General features: G+C 43.4%; 1 protein-coding gene across 1 annotated transcript; it reads right to left on the bottom strand.

The window, feature by feature from the left end:
- Window positions 1-8,564: 8,564 nt before the first annotated feature.
- LOC143026782 (protein FAM200A-like) lies at window positions 8,565-9,830 on the bottom strand. Its single transcript, XM_076187555.1, has 2 exons — window positions 9,768-9,830; window positions 8,565-9,629 (listed from the first exon to the last, which is right to left on the bottom strand). The coding sequence occupies exons 1-2, from the start codon at window positions 9,828-9,830 to the stop codon at window positions 8,565-8,567; spliced, it is 1,128 nt and encodes a 375-aa protein (XP_076043670.1).
- Between the last annotated feature and the right edge of the window lie 3,358 nt (window positions 9,831-13,188).

The following is a 13,188-nucleotide window of genomic DNA, read 5'->3' on the forward strand; positions in this document are numbered from 1 at the left end:
TATATGTATATTTATATATATATATATATATATATATATATGTAAGTGTGTGTGTGTATTTACCTACTTGTATTTACCTAGTTGTATTTTACGGGAAGGGGAGCTATGCTCGTGGTGTCCCGTCTTCATATCTCATTTTATCTAAACTATTTTTAAATTCATGTATTGTTTTTGCACACACCACTTTCTCATCTAACTTGTTCCAACTGTTTATTACTCTGTGAGGAAAGCTGTTCTTTTTCAAATCTCTTCTGTGTGTGTGTGTGTGTGTGTGTGTGTGTGTGTGTGTGTGTGTGTGTGTGTGTGTGTGTGTGTGTGTGTGTGTGTGTGTGTATTTACCTAGTTGTATTTACCTAGTTGTATTTTACGGGAAGGGGAGCTATGCTCGTGGTGTCCCGTCTTCATATCTCATTTTATCAAAACTATTTTTAAATTCTTGTATTGTTTTTGCACACACCACTTTCTCATCTAACTTGTTCCAACTGTCTATTACTCTGTGAGGAAAGCTGTTCTTTTTCAGATCTCTTCTATAGCTGCCTTTTTTTCCGTGTCCTCTTGTATTTCTATCATCCCATTTTATCAGATTATCTCTATCAGTAATTTCTATGCCTTTCATGATTCTGTAAATAGCTATCAAATCTTCTCTCTCTCTTCTTTGCTCTAGTATCTGTAGTTCAAGTTTTGCTAGTCTCTCTTCATATGATAGTTTTGAGAGTGTTGGTGCCAATTTTGTAATTGCTCTTTGTATTCTTTCAATTTTTTTATACATTTTTTTGTACTTGGTGACCATATCGTTGCTGCATATTCCAATCTTGGTCTTATCAGGGTGATTAGAATTTTCTTCACAATTTCTTCATCCAGGTATGTAAATGCAACTTTGATTGTTCTTATTAAATTATGAGTTTCTCCAAAAATCTTATTCATATGTTTCTCAGGTGACATATTATTCATAACAATGACTCCCAGGTCCTTCTCATTTTCTACTTTTTTTATTCCTTCTTCTCCCAATTTATATGATCTTGTTATTCTGTTTTTGCTTTTTCCAAATTCCATTATACAACACTTTTTTGTATTGAACTCCATCTCCCACTTCCTACTCCATTCCTGTACTTTATTTAGGCCACTCTGTAGTGATTCACAATCGTCTTCCGTGTTCACTCTTTTCAGTAGTTTTGCATCATCTGCAAAGAAGCTCATAGAGCTTTCAATTCCTTCATCCATATCATTAATATATATAGCAAACATTATTGGGGCCAGAATTGTTCCTTGCGGAACACCGCTTATTACTTCATCCCATTTTGAGTGTTTGTCTCTCATCACTACTCTCATTTTCCTTTCTTGCAAAAAGTCTTCCATCCAATTAAGCAGTTTGCCCTGTATTCCTCCTTCAGTTTCTAATTTCTTAAGCAACTTCTACTGTGGTACTTTGTCAAAAGTTTTTTTTAGGTCTAGAAATGCACAATCAGCCCATCCATCTCTTTCTTGTATTATATCTATTAGCCTTGAATAGAAACATATTAAATTAGTGACGCATGATCGTCCTTGTCTGAATCCAAATTGCCTTGGATTTAACACGTTGTTTTTTTTCTAAATATTTTACCCATCTACTTTTGACAATTCTTTCACAAATTTTTGCGTGCGTGCGTGCGTGCGTGTGTGTGTGTGTGTGTGTGTGTGTGTGTGTATGTGTGTGTGTGTGTGTGTGTGTGTGTGTGTGTGTGTATGTGTGTGTGTGGTGTGTGTGTGTGTGTGTGTGTGTGTGGTGTGTGTGTGTGTGTGTGTGTGTGTGTGTGTGTGTGTGTGTGTGTGTGTGTGTGTGTGTGTGTGTGTTTCTTCTTCTTCTTTTTCTTCTTCTTCTTTTTCTTCTTCTTCTTCTTCTTCTTCTTCTTCTTCTTCTTCTTCTTCTTCTTCTTCTTCTTCTTCTTCTTCTTCTTCTTCTTCTTCTTCTTCTCCTTCTTCTTCTTCTTCTTCTTCTTCTTCTTCTTCTTCTTCTTCTTTTTCTTCTTCTCCTTCTTCGCGTTCTTCACGTTCTTCTTCTTTTTGGTGTTCTTGGCGCTCCTCCTGTTGGCGTTTTTCTTTTTCTTCTTTTATTTTTGTTTTTCTTCTTGTTTTCGTTCTTTTTTCCCTTTATATACTGGTACAATGTTTTCATTTTTCCAGTCTTGTGGCACTTTTCCTTCTTTAAGCGAGCTTTTGATTATAGAGTGTATATTACCTTTTAGTTCCTCCACGCATTCCTTCAGTATCCAATTTCCAATTCCATCCGACCATGCGATTTTCTAACATCTATTTTTTTTTTTTTTTGGTCATTGATTTCTTTTTTTGTTACGGTTATTTCCTTTATTTGGGGGTATTTCTACTTCTCTATTCTTTCACAGATAGGTGAGTTCTCAATTGTGAAAACCGATTAGAAGTGGTTAATCATAACTTCTGCCATTTCTTGTTCTTCTGTGTATTTATGACTTCCTTGGCGTAGTTTGTCTATTTCTCGCTTGTTTTTCAGTTTACCATTCACATATCTGTAAAATAGCTTCGGCTGATCCTTCCCAGCCAGCAAAGTTAATCTGGTCCAGATCTCAACCAGATCTGTTGACACAGAAAAACAGATCTTGACCAGATGTGGCATCCAGATCTGGGGCAGTTCTGGTCTTGCACACTCCATCTGATCTGGCTATGATCAAGTCATCCAGGTCTGGCAATGATCTGGCATTATAATCTCACCAGGTCTACACCAGGTGGTGCCAGGTATGGTTCTGATCTTCCACAGTGGCCACCAGACCTGGCCCAGATGTGGAGTTCCATGTCGCATCTGTTCTAATCCAGACCATCAATGATTTGTATCCAAAATTGAGTTGAGAAAGTCGCATTCCAGTAGTAGCGATGGAAGAGGGAGGGGCGATGATATGAGTTGTCAATGAAACAAAAAAATATATTTTAATCAAAAATATATTTTATTCATAACACATTTAATAAAACAGGACCAGTTAAAAATTTTCGTTACATGTACAGAGTATTGCTACCGGTACCTTAATTTGGAATTTCCATAAAAGCTAAACCTTCCTTGCAGTATAATAGGCCTAATTACACTAAAAAACAATTTTTCTCACAAATATGGAATGGCATGGCATTGCATGAAAATTAAGAAAAAGATAAAAAAAATCGACCTAGTACAATATACATGTAAATTAATTCACAGTCGATAGAATTTATGTAAATGAGACAATGTGATACTGGCGAAACTAACCCGAGACTGGCGCTTATATGCAAGTAGTACTGACACAAAGGAGGCTCTGCAACTGTGCCCCTGGTGTCTACATGTACTTTTTCTGTCAGCGCCACACTTGGATTTGATTTCCTGCCACCACCACCACATTTCATTATTACACAGATGTTGTTTTGACAGAAATTGAATAATTAACGTTTAAATTTTGTTTTGAAATAGGCCTACTTGATCAGGTTTCCATTTTAACATCACATGATAAGTGTTGATGCCTAGGAAAATGGTCAATGGGGATGGGCAAAAATAAGGATTTATAGAATTAGCGTAGAACTGCAAAAACACAGGTTGCCTAATTTGATGATTGTTTGCAATAAATTGGGAGAAAATTCCGGGGACCGAAAACTAACTAAATAATCAATTGCAGCATACAATTTCCTGTGGACGATCCATTTGTAGTTTCAATGTGCTACACAAATTGCACCAATCCATTATTTCTGCTCAGCCCCTTTACGCCAAAAACCTGGGTACACAAAATGCTCCAAACTCACTTCAAATAGAAACCTAGTCCCTTTCGATCTGCTCTCCGCCGGCATTTTCAGCTGCCTCTGGCTGATCCACTCGGGTCTCCAATCTACGTGTGCCCCGTTCTTTTCTGCCACCATCACGATCCTTTGCCTGATCAAACCAGCTGGTGAGGGCAGTTCGGTAGTCTTTGTCAGTGGCGTTAGGGTGGGATCTCCTCAGGGCATCTGGAAAAAGAGATAAACAAGATCTTGAAGGGGTAAATGGATGATAATTTTGCATTTTGTAACCTATCAATATGGTAGGGTGTGGTCCAAAACAAATTGATGTGATGGGAGTAATTATGATGCGTCCATTCAGCCCACTGATGTCTTTACCACTTTTCTTGGCCATAAGTGTAATCAGACCGAGCACACAATACGCAAAAAATCTAATATTGTTACACTTAATCAGAAATAATGCAAAAAGTAAGTTGAAGCACATATATACTATCTAAATCTACAAAATTATAAATACACGAACACAGGATTGCACAGAAATTCACGGATATTTTGCAAACACAATCATGGTGGAAATGATAAAATGGCCGTCAATGCTTTGTGTGGGTCATCCGCAGCAAAAATGTTGTAAAGTATTATTTTAAAACATTTCACTTGGTAGGCTTTTAATGGTAAATAAAATAATTTAAAATAAAGTAAAAATATAACAACAAATTAAACTTTGTTAAGTTTTGCGCTGCTGGCAAATTCCCCTACCGTACCAGAAAGTATTTTTGGCGGGACATTTGAATCTAAACATGCAATTTATCAAGTCTGAGAAAGTGAATTCTTGTGACTGATCATTTGGTCTTAATATTAGGTTTGGTCGACAACGGCCTACAACTTAAATATAATGGCTATTGGGACGGATTGAGCATTTATGCAGACAGACAGGTTTTTCTGGCCTAAAGGCCCATTTTTTTTATACTTTCCGATCAGGCCCAGATCTGATCCATATCAGGCATGCCAAATCAGATGTTTGCCTTGCGCCAGGGCCATATTTATCCTTCTGAAACACACCGCCCAACTTCCTGTTTGACGATATAAGCCATTTTGGTGCATTGGCATATTTTTTCAGGCTTGCTATAGTTGTGAAGAAATAAATCTGGTGACCAGATCTGTGCCAGGTCGATTTCATATCTGGCATGGCAGGCAACTAGAACTTTTTAAAAAAAATTATTTTATATTTTTCTCTTATAAAAACTGGGCAGTAACCCAAATAAATCAATTTTGAAGCATTTAGTATCGCTACAAACATGTCAAAATTTGCTGTGGAACCAGATATAAATCAGATCATGTTCCAGACCTGGCATCATCTGGCCAGATCTTGCCAGATCAAGCCAGAAGTAAATCAGGTCTGGGCCAGATTAGTCTTGCTGGCTGGGTTACATATTTCTATAATTTCCTTTTCATAATTCCTCTTTTCCTCCCTGCCTATTTTTACATAATCGTTTCTTAGTTTGATGTATGTTTCCATTTGCTCTTTTTTATTTCTTTTTTCCATTTTTCCCAGGCTTTCACTCTTTCATCCTTGGCTTCACTACATTTTTTGTCGCACCAGTTTTTTATGTATATTCTTTCTAGCTTTTGTTGTGGAACACATTTGAACACACCTTCATTATAAATTTCCTTTAGTATATTCCATTTCTCTTCGATCCTTGTTTCTTCACTAAGGAATTTTTCCCAGTTTGTGTTTCAAAAAAAATCTTTAAGTTTCTCAAATTCGTTTTGCTATACATTGGTCTTGCTATTCTATGTTTCTCATTTCTTCTTAGGTCCATTTGCTCTTTTAATTCAAATTCGTTTTGCACATGGTCACACTTTCCTAATGATGTTTTGTATTCTGTTCTGTCTACAATTTTGGGTTCCGATGTGAGTACTAGATCCAGTTTCGAAGGTTCCTCATTGTTTCTGTATCTGCTTTTTTTTTTCTTTTCCCTTTATCCATAGGTTCAATGTGTATTCAATGCCCCCTGTATGGGTGGGCTTCCTATAAACTGTGAACGATAAAGACTCCGCATTTCTAATTATTAAGATGTCTAAAAAAGGTAATTTATGATCTATTTCCCATTCCACCTTGAATTTGGTGTTGTTCGTTAGGTGATTGAGTTTGCTGTAGAATTCTTGGAAGGAACCCCATTCATTCAAGATGTCATCAACATATCTGTGCCACAACACTGCGGGTGGTTTAATTACCGGTAGTAGCACTGATTCAAAATAATCCATATATAAATTGGCTAGAACTGGCGTGAGATTAGAGCCCATGGAACATCCGAATTTCTTTTTAAAATAAAAATATTTGAAATGAATATATACATATATATATATATACATACATACATATATATATGTATATATATATATATATATATATGTATATATATATGTATATATATATATATATATATATATATATATATATACACAAGCATATTTAGATAAAGAAAATATAAGAAAAAGAGGAAAAGAGAGAGAGTGAAAGAGATGTAAATAGGCAAGATGGAGATGCATAGATACACACATAGAGACACTAGGAGAGAGATATAGAGAGGAGAGAGAGTGGGTGTGTGTTTTTTTCCAGCATCTTCTCACTCCCGGACTGTACGACTTCAAGGCTCCACGGCTCAACGGCTCCACTGTTCAACGGCTCCACGGCTCCACGGCTCCACGGCTCCACGGCTCCACTTCTCCATGGCTCCCCGGCTCCACGGCTCCACGGCTCCAAGGCACCACGGCTCCACGGCTACATGATTCCACTGCTCCACGGCTTCACAGCTCCACGACTCCAAAGCTCCACGGCTGCAAGGCTCCACGGCCCCACTTCTCCAGTTCTCCACGGCTCCACTTCTCCACGGCTCCAAGGCTCCACGGCTTCACGGCTCCACGGCTCCACGGCTCTACGACTCCAGTTCTACACGGCTCCACGGGTCCACGGGTCCACGGGTCCACGGGTCAACAGGTCCACGGGTCCACGGGTCCATGGGTCCACGGTTCCACGGCTCCATGGCTCCACGACTCCACGGCTCCACTTCTCCACAGCTCCATGGCTCCACTTTTCTATGGGTCTACGGGTGCATGGTCCACGGGTCCACGACTCCACGGCTTAACCTCTTCACGGCTCCACGGCCCCACGGCTCCACAGCTCCACGGCTCCACGGCTCCACGGCTCCATGGCTCCACGGCTCCACGGCTCCACGGCTCCACGGCTCCACGGCTTCACAGCTCCACTTCTCCATGGCTCCACAGCTCCACGGCTTCACGGCTCCACGGCTCCACTTCTCCTCGGCTCCACGGCTCCACGGTACCACGCCTCCACGGGTCCACGGCTCCACGGCTCCACGACTCCATTCCTCCACGGCTCCACGGCTGCACGGCTCCACGGCTCCACGACTCCAATTCTCCACAGCTCCACTGGTCCACGGGTCCACGGCTCCACGGGTCAACGGGATCACGGCTCTACTGGTCCACGGGTCCACGGTTACACGGCTCCACGACTCTACGGCTCCACGGGTCCACTGCTCCACGGCTCCACGGCTCCGCGGCTCCACGGCTCCACGAGTCCACGGGTCCACGGCTGCAAGGCTCCACGGCTCCACGGCTCCACGGCTCCACGGCTCCACGTGTCCAAGGCTCCACTGCTCCACGACTCAACTTCTCCACGGGACCGCGGCTCCACGGCTCCGCGGTACCACGGGTCCACGGCTCCACTGCTACACGGATCTACGGATCCACGGGTCCACGGATCCACGGGTCCACGGGTCCACGGGTCCATGCCTCCACGGGTACACGGTTCCACGGGTCATCGGGTCTATGGCTCCACGGCTCCACTTCTACACGGCTCCACGGCTCCACGGCTCCACGGCTCCACGGCTCCACGGCTCCACCTCTCCACGGCTCCACGGCTCCACGGCCCCACGGCTCTATGGTTCCACGGTTCCACGGCTCCACTTCTCCATGACTTCACTTCTTTACGGCTCCAAGGCTCCACTTCTCCACGGCTTCACGGCTCCACGGCTCCACGGCTCCACGGCTCCACGGCTCCACGGCTCCAAGGCTGAACTTCTCCACGGCTCCACGGCTCCACTTCTCCACGGCTCCACTTCTCAACAGCTCCACGGCTCCACGGGTCCACGGCTCCACTGCTCAACAACTCCACTTCTCCACGGCTCCATGGCTCCACGGCTCCACTTCTCCACGGCTGCATGTCTCCACGGCTCCACGGCTCCACGACTCCACGGGTCCACGGCTCCACGGCTCTACGGGTCCACAGGTCCGAGGCTCCACGCCTCCACGGCTCAACGGCTCCACGACTCCACGGCTCCACGGCTCCACGACTCCACAGCTCCACGACTCCACGACTCCGCGACTCCACAGCTCCACTTGTCCACGGTTCTACGGCTCCACTGCTCCACGACTCCACTTCTCCACGGCTCCACGGCTTCACTTCTCCACGGCTCCACGGGTCCAAAGCTCCACGGCTCCACGGCTCCACGACTCGACGGCTCCACGCCTCCACGGCTCCACTGCTCCACGGCTCCACTGCTCCACGGCTCCATGGCTCCTCGACTCCACTTCTGCAGAGATCCACGACTTCACTTTTCCACGGCTCCACGGCTCCACGACTCCACGACTCCACGGCTCCACGGCTCCACGGCTCCACGGCTCCACGGCTCCACGGCTCCACGGCTCCACTGCTCCACGGCTCCATGGCTCCATGGCTCCTCGACTCAACTTCTCCAGAGATCCACGGCTCCACGGCTCCACGGTTCCACGGCTCCATTTCTCTACGGCTCCACGGCTCCACGGGCCCTCGGGTTCACGGATCCACGGGTCCAAGGGTCCAAGGGTCTCAAAAAACTTCCGAGTAGTTCAGTGATGGATTCTTGCAATAAGTGAATAGTTGGCTCATTACTTTGAAACATTAAATTTATTTTCTTAAATTTAGGAAGAATATAATTTAAGAATGTAAGATACATTTTCACTGAGGGATCTCGCATCTTTTCAATTATATTTTGAATTGAAAGTAACCTTAGTTCTGATTCTTTTTCGATGAAGTAAAGCCTTAGAGGTTGCCACTGCTCCAAGATGCGAGCTACAGCTTCATGGTATGATAGCCAGCGTGTTTGATAGGGGTGCAGGATCTTATGTGGCTTGACATTGCAAAAATTTTGAAAAATCTTTAACTCGTGCTTCCTTTTGGCACTATGAGAAAAGAAGGAATATATATCTCTTAGCAGATCTTCACATTTACGAGGAAGTTGTTTAGCTGCCTCTGATGCTGCAAGGTGGATGGAATGACATATACAGCGAAATACTGTTATGCCAGGCAAACTATCTTTGAGGCGGTTGGTTAAAGTGTTATTTTCTCCCATTGTGTTTGAGGCACCGCCCGCTGCAAATCCAATAAAATTACTCCTTGGGATGTTATGACTATCTAGTGTTTCCATTAACTTTTCATATAAGTTCTCCACTGTTGATCCCACAGAACTACTGCTATAAAGGTTGATCAAAGAGAAGAAACACGTGTTTGTTTTGTGGCTAGTCAAGTCAAAATACCTTACGAGTACAGCACATGTTTTGGTGCAACTGACATCGGTTGTCTCATCTATTATGATTGAGAATTTGTATATCCTCAGCTTCTTCACGAGATCTTCTGTGATGACGTTGGCCAGTGACTTCATGGTCTCGGTACATTTTGTCTTATGCATGTGAATCCCCTGGGCAATTCCAGAGTCAGGAAACATAACTTTCATTAACTCCACCATATGGTCAATGATGGAGAATGAAAGATTTTGCTCTGCAATGAATGCCATCAGGAGAGCCACAACTACAGCAACGCTGGCACCAACCTGAAAAGGATTTCAACTATGTTATACACGTATTTTTGACTCATTATATGTATAATTTTTGAGTTAACATTTATCCTTAAACTTGCTCTCTATTCATATCAAACAGATAAGTAAATAGGAAATTATATATAACCCTACAGGAGATGATGAAGTCTCTTGCTTGGGTAGATCTTCGAATTTTTGCGCATTGAGGATATGCATCTTTGTCTCCTTGTGCCTTGTTATGGCTGTCAAATGGGCCCCAAACTGTCTCTTGCAGAATACGCAGCTTGCCTTCTCAGGGTCTTCTATTACGGAAGACAACCATGGTTAGAAAGCAGGGTCAGCCATCCAGACATCTCTAAATTTCCTCTTAGGAGCCATATCAATCTGAAAATTACGTAAAAATAATAATTAACTACAATACCCACCTAATATAGAGATTACGTCTAAAATGAACACGTTTTAATGCAACAAAGGTAGAGTTATTACTGAAAAGAAAACAAAGACTTACCTGGTCAGTGGACGTGGGTGTAATAACAGCCATGGTAGAGAATGGTGACGAAGAAAACAAAACCCCGCCAAAATATGACGTCATGTTTAATACGCCATCTATGTCACGATAAATTGTTATATTCTTGAAATCTTAAAAAAATAAAAAAAAATAAAAAATACAGACGAAATACATACATACGTATACCAATGCTTTTTCCCCCTTACAAGGGAGGCAGCCAAAAAGGGAAAGGCATAAAATAATTTCCACCCATTCCATCCCTGAATACACTCCACACCCCTCCACCCTCCCTCTCATCTGAGCACCTCCTGGATGACGGGTCATCCCTGCACCTTGTCCACTGCCCTGGGTCAGAAGCAGTGTCGCAAGACACAGCACATCCACAGCAAGGCCGCTTCATTAAATCGGCGACCCCCCCTCTCCGTCCTCCCATTGCATAAAAGGAGAGGCCGGGGAGAAATCCCTTCGGGCTGCGTCAAATTTTCCTCACACATACTACCTCACCCCACACACCCCCGCCCATTCCACCTCATGCAATCACAACATCATCCATATACAACCATTCTCCATTCACACCTGTCTTCTGTCCTCTCTCGTCCTTCCTCAACAGACATTCCCCTCTTCCCCAAAGCCCCCTTCACCCCATCCATCCACCTCATCCTAGGACGTCCCCTCATGTTCACTCCCTCCACATCTGCCTTCCATACCTCTTTTACTAGTCTTTCTTCATTCATTCTTTCCATGTGTCCAAACCATCCTAATATTCTTTCATCAACCCTATCTCCCAGCTCCTTTTCCACCCCTGTTCTCCTCCTCACCTCCTCATTTCTCACTCTATCTAGCCTAGTAACCCCCATCATACTTCTCAGACACCTCATCTCAAACACATTCAAACTCCTTCTCTCTTCTTCTCTTATGTTCCATGTTTCTGCCCCATACAGTGTTGTTGGCACAATCACTCCTTCATACAGTCTCCTCTTAGCATACATTCCCAAATGTCTATTCCTCATTACACTCTTTAATCCACCAAGGCATTTACTCGCTTCTCTCAATCTACATTCTACCTCAACCTTCACTCCACCTTTTCCTGCCACATTTACACCCACGTATCTAAAACTATCCACTTCCTCCAGTCGCTCTCCCTTAATGCTTACTTCCAGTCTACTGCCACTTTCACCCCTTGTACATCTCATCACCTTACTTTTACCCACATTTATCTTAACTTTCATCTATCACATACTCTCCCAAACTCTGCCACCAGCTTCCTCAATCCCTCCTCCGATTCTGCCACAAGTGCAGTGTCGTTCGCAAACAACAGCTGGTTCACCTCCCACTTTTCTCCATTTTCTTTAACCATCTCCAATCCCTTGCCCACTACCCTTGCATTTACCTCTCACACCACCCCATCCATGTATAAGTTGAACAGCCAGGGTGACATAACGCATCCTTGACGAAGTCCCACCTTTACCTCGAACCACTCACTCTCTCCATTTCTAATCCTGACACAAGCTCTACTACTCTCATAAAAACTCTTGACAGCTTCCAGAAGCTTTCCTCCTATCCCGTATATCTGCATAACCTCCCACAGTGCCTTTCTGTCTACCCTATCATAAGCCTTTTCCAGATCCATAAAAGCCCAAAAAACATCCTTCCCCTTTCCTATAGCTTTCTCACATATCTGTCTTACCACAAAGATCTGATCTACACAACCTCTTCCTGTCCTAAATCCACACTGTTCCTCACCAATTACTCCCTCTATTCCTCTCCTAATCCTCTCAATCAAGATCCTCCCATAAGCCTTCCCAACTACACTTAACAAGGTAATCCCTCTGAAACTACTACATTCACACTTGTCCCCTTTTCCCTTGTAAAGTGGAACTATACAGGTACTCCTCCAGTCCTCCGGCACTCTACCCTTTCTCCAGCAAACATTAAATAACCTCACCAGCCAGTCCACCATCACTGTACCTCCTTTTTTTAGACATTCTGCATGGCATCCATCCAGACCAGGTGCCTTACCTACTTTCATCATCTTAACAACTGCGTTCACTTCATCCTTCCTTATTTTTCCTCCATTTTCCTCACTTATCACTCTCATTTTCATAGCATTTCCCAGTGCAACTATCTTTCCCTCCCTATCCTCCTTCACATTTAGCAACTCCCTAAAATATTCTGCCCATCTTCCCCTTACTGCCTTCTCTTCCATTATCATCTCTCCATCTGCACCTTTTACCTTTTCTTCTCTACTTGATTCGCCTCCTCTTCCTCTCCTAATTTCTTTCCAAAACATCTTTTTATTACTTTCAAAATTTTCTGTCATACTCTTACCCCATTTCACATCTGCTCTCCTCTTTGCCTCCTTTACCTTTTGGTTTACTTCTCTTTTCTTTTCTTTGTACCTCTCATATGTCTCCCTCATCCTATTTTGTAACCAATCTGTGTAAGCTCGCTTCTTCTCTTCTACAACCTTCTTTGTTTCCTCATCCCACCATTCACTACCCTTTCTTCTATTTCCCCCTGTCCTTCTTGTTCCACACACCATCCTTGCACACTTTATGACTCCCTCCTTGAACCATCCCCATTCGTCCTCCACACCCAGCTCTACTCTATCCTTTACTCCCTCCCACTCCTCCTTCAGCTTCTTCTTGTACTCCTTCTCCTTTTCCTTTCCATTCAAAGAGTTCACTCTAAGAACCTCCTTACCTTTTGTCCCTTTCCTCTTTCTCCATCTATCCTCCACTCTCAACTTACCTTCCACCAAAAAATGATCTGATATTCCCCCACCCTCTCCCCTTAGCACATGTACATCCTTAACTCTTCCTATCATAATCCTATTTACCACTACATAGTCCATTAGCGCTCTGTCTACCACCCTTCCATCCACCACCCTCTCCCATGTGTACTTATGCTTGACTTTCTTCCGAAACACTGTATTTGCTATCATCAACTCTTTTTCTAGACACATTTCCACCATCAACTCTCCACTACGATTCTTTCCTGGAACTCCACATTTCCCAACCATTCCATCGATTGGATCATTTCCTACCCAAGCATTAAGGTCTCCCA

This window comes from Oratosquilla oratoria, chromosome 7, assembly GCF_046742065.1.
Source record: "Oratosquilla oratoria isolate Oo_2021 chromosome 7, ASM4674206v1, whole genome shotgun sequence".
In the NCBI taxonomy this organism is placed as follows: Eukaryota; Metazoa; Arthropoda; class Malacostraca; order Stomatopoda; family Squillidae; genus Oratosquilla; species Oratosquilla oratoria.

Bases quoted from the DNA above. Each gene is read 5' to 3' on its own strand.
- LOC143026782 (XM_076187555.1), bottom strand. From the start codon at position 9,830: ATGCATATCCTCAATGCGCAAAAATTCGAAGATCTACCCAAGCAAGAG. The intron at 9,630-9,767 runs GTAGGGTTATAT...AATCCTTTTCAG, and splicing joins AAGAGACTTCATCATCTCCT to GTTGGTGCCAGCGTTGCTGT.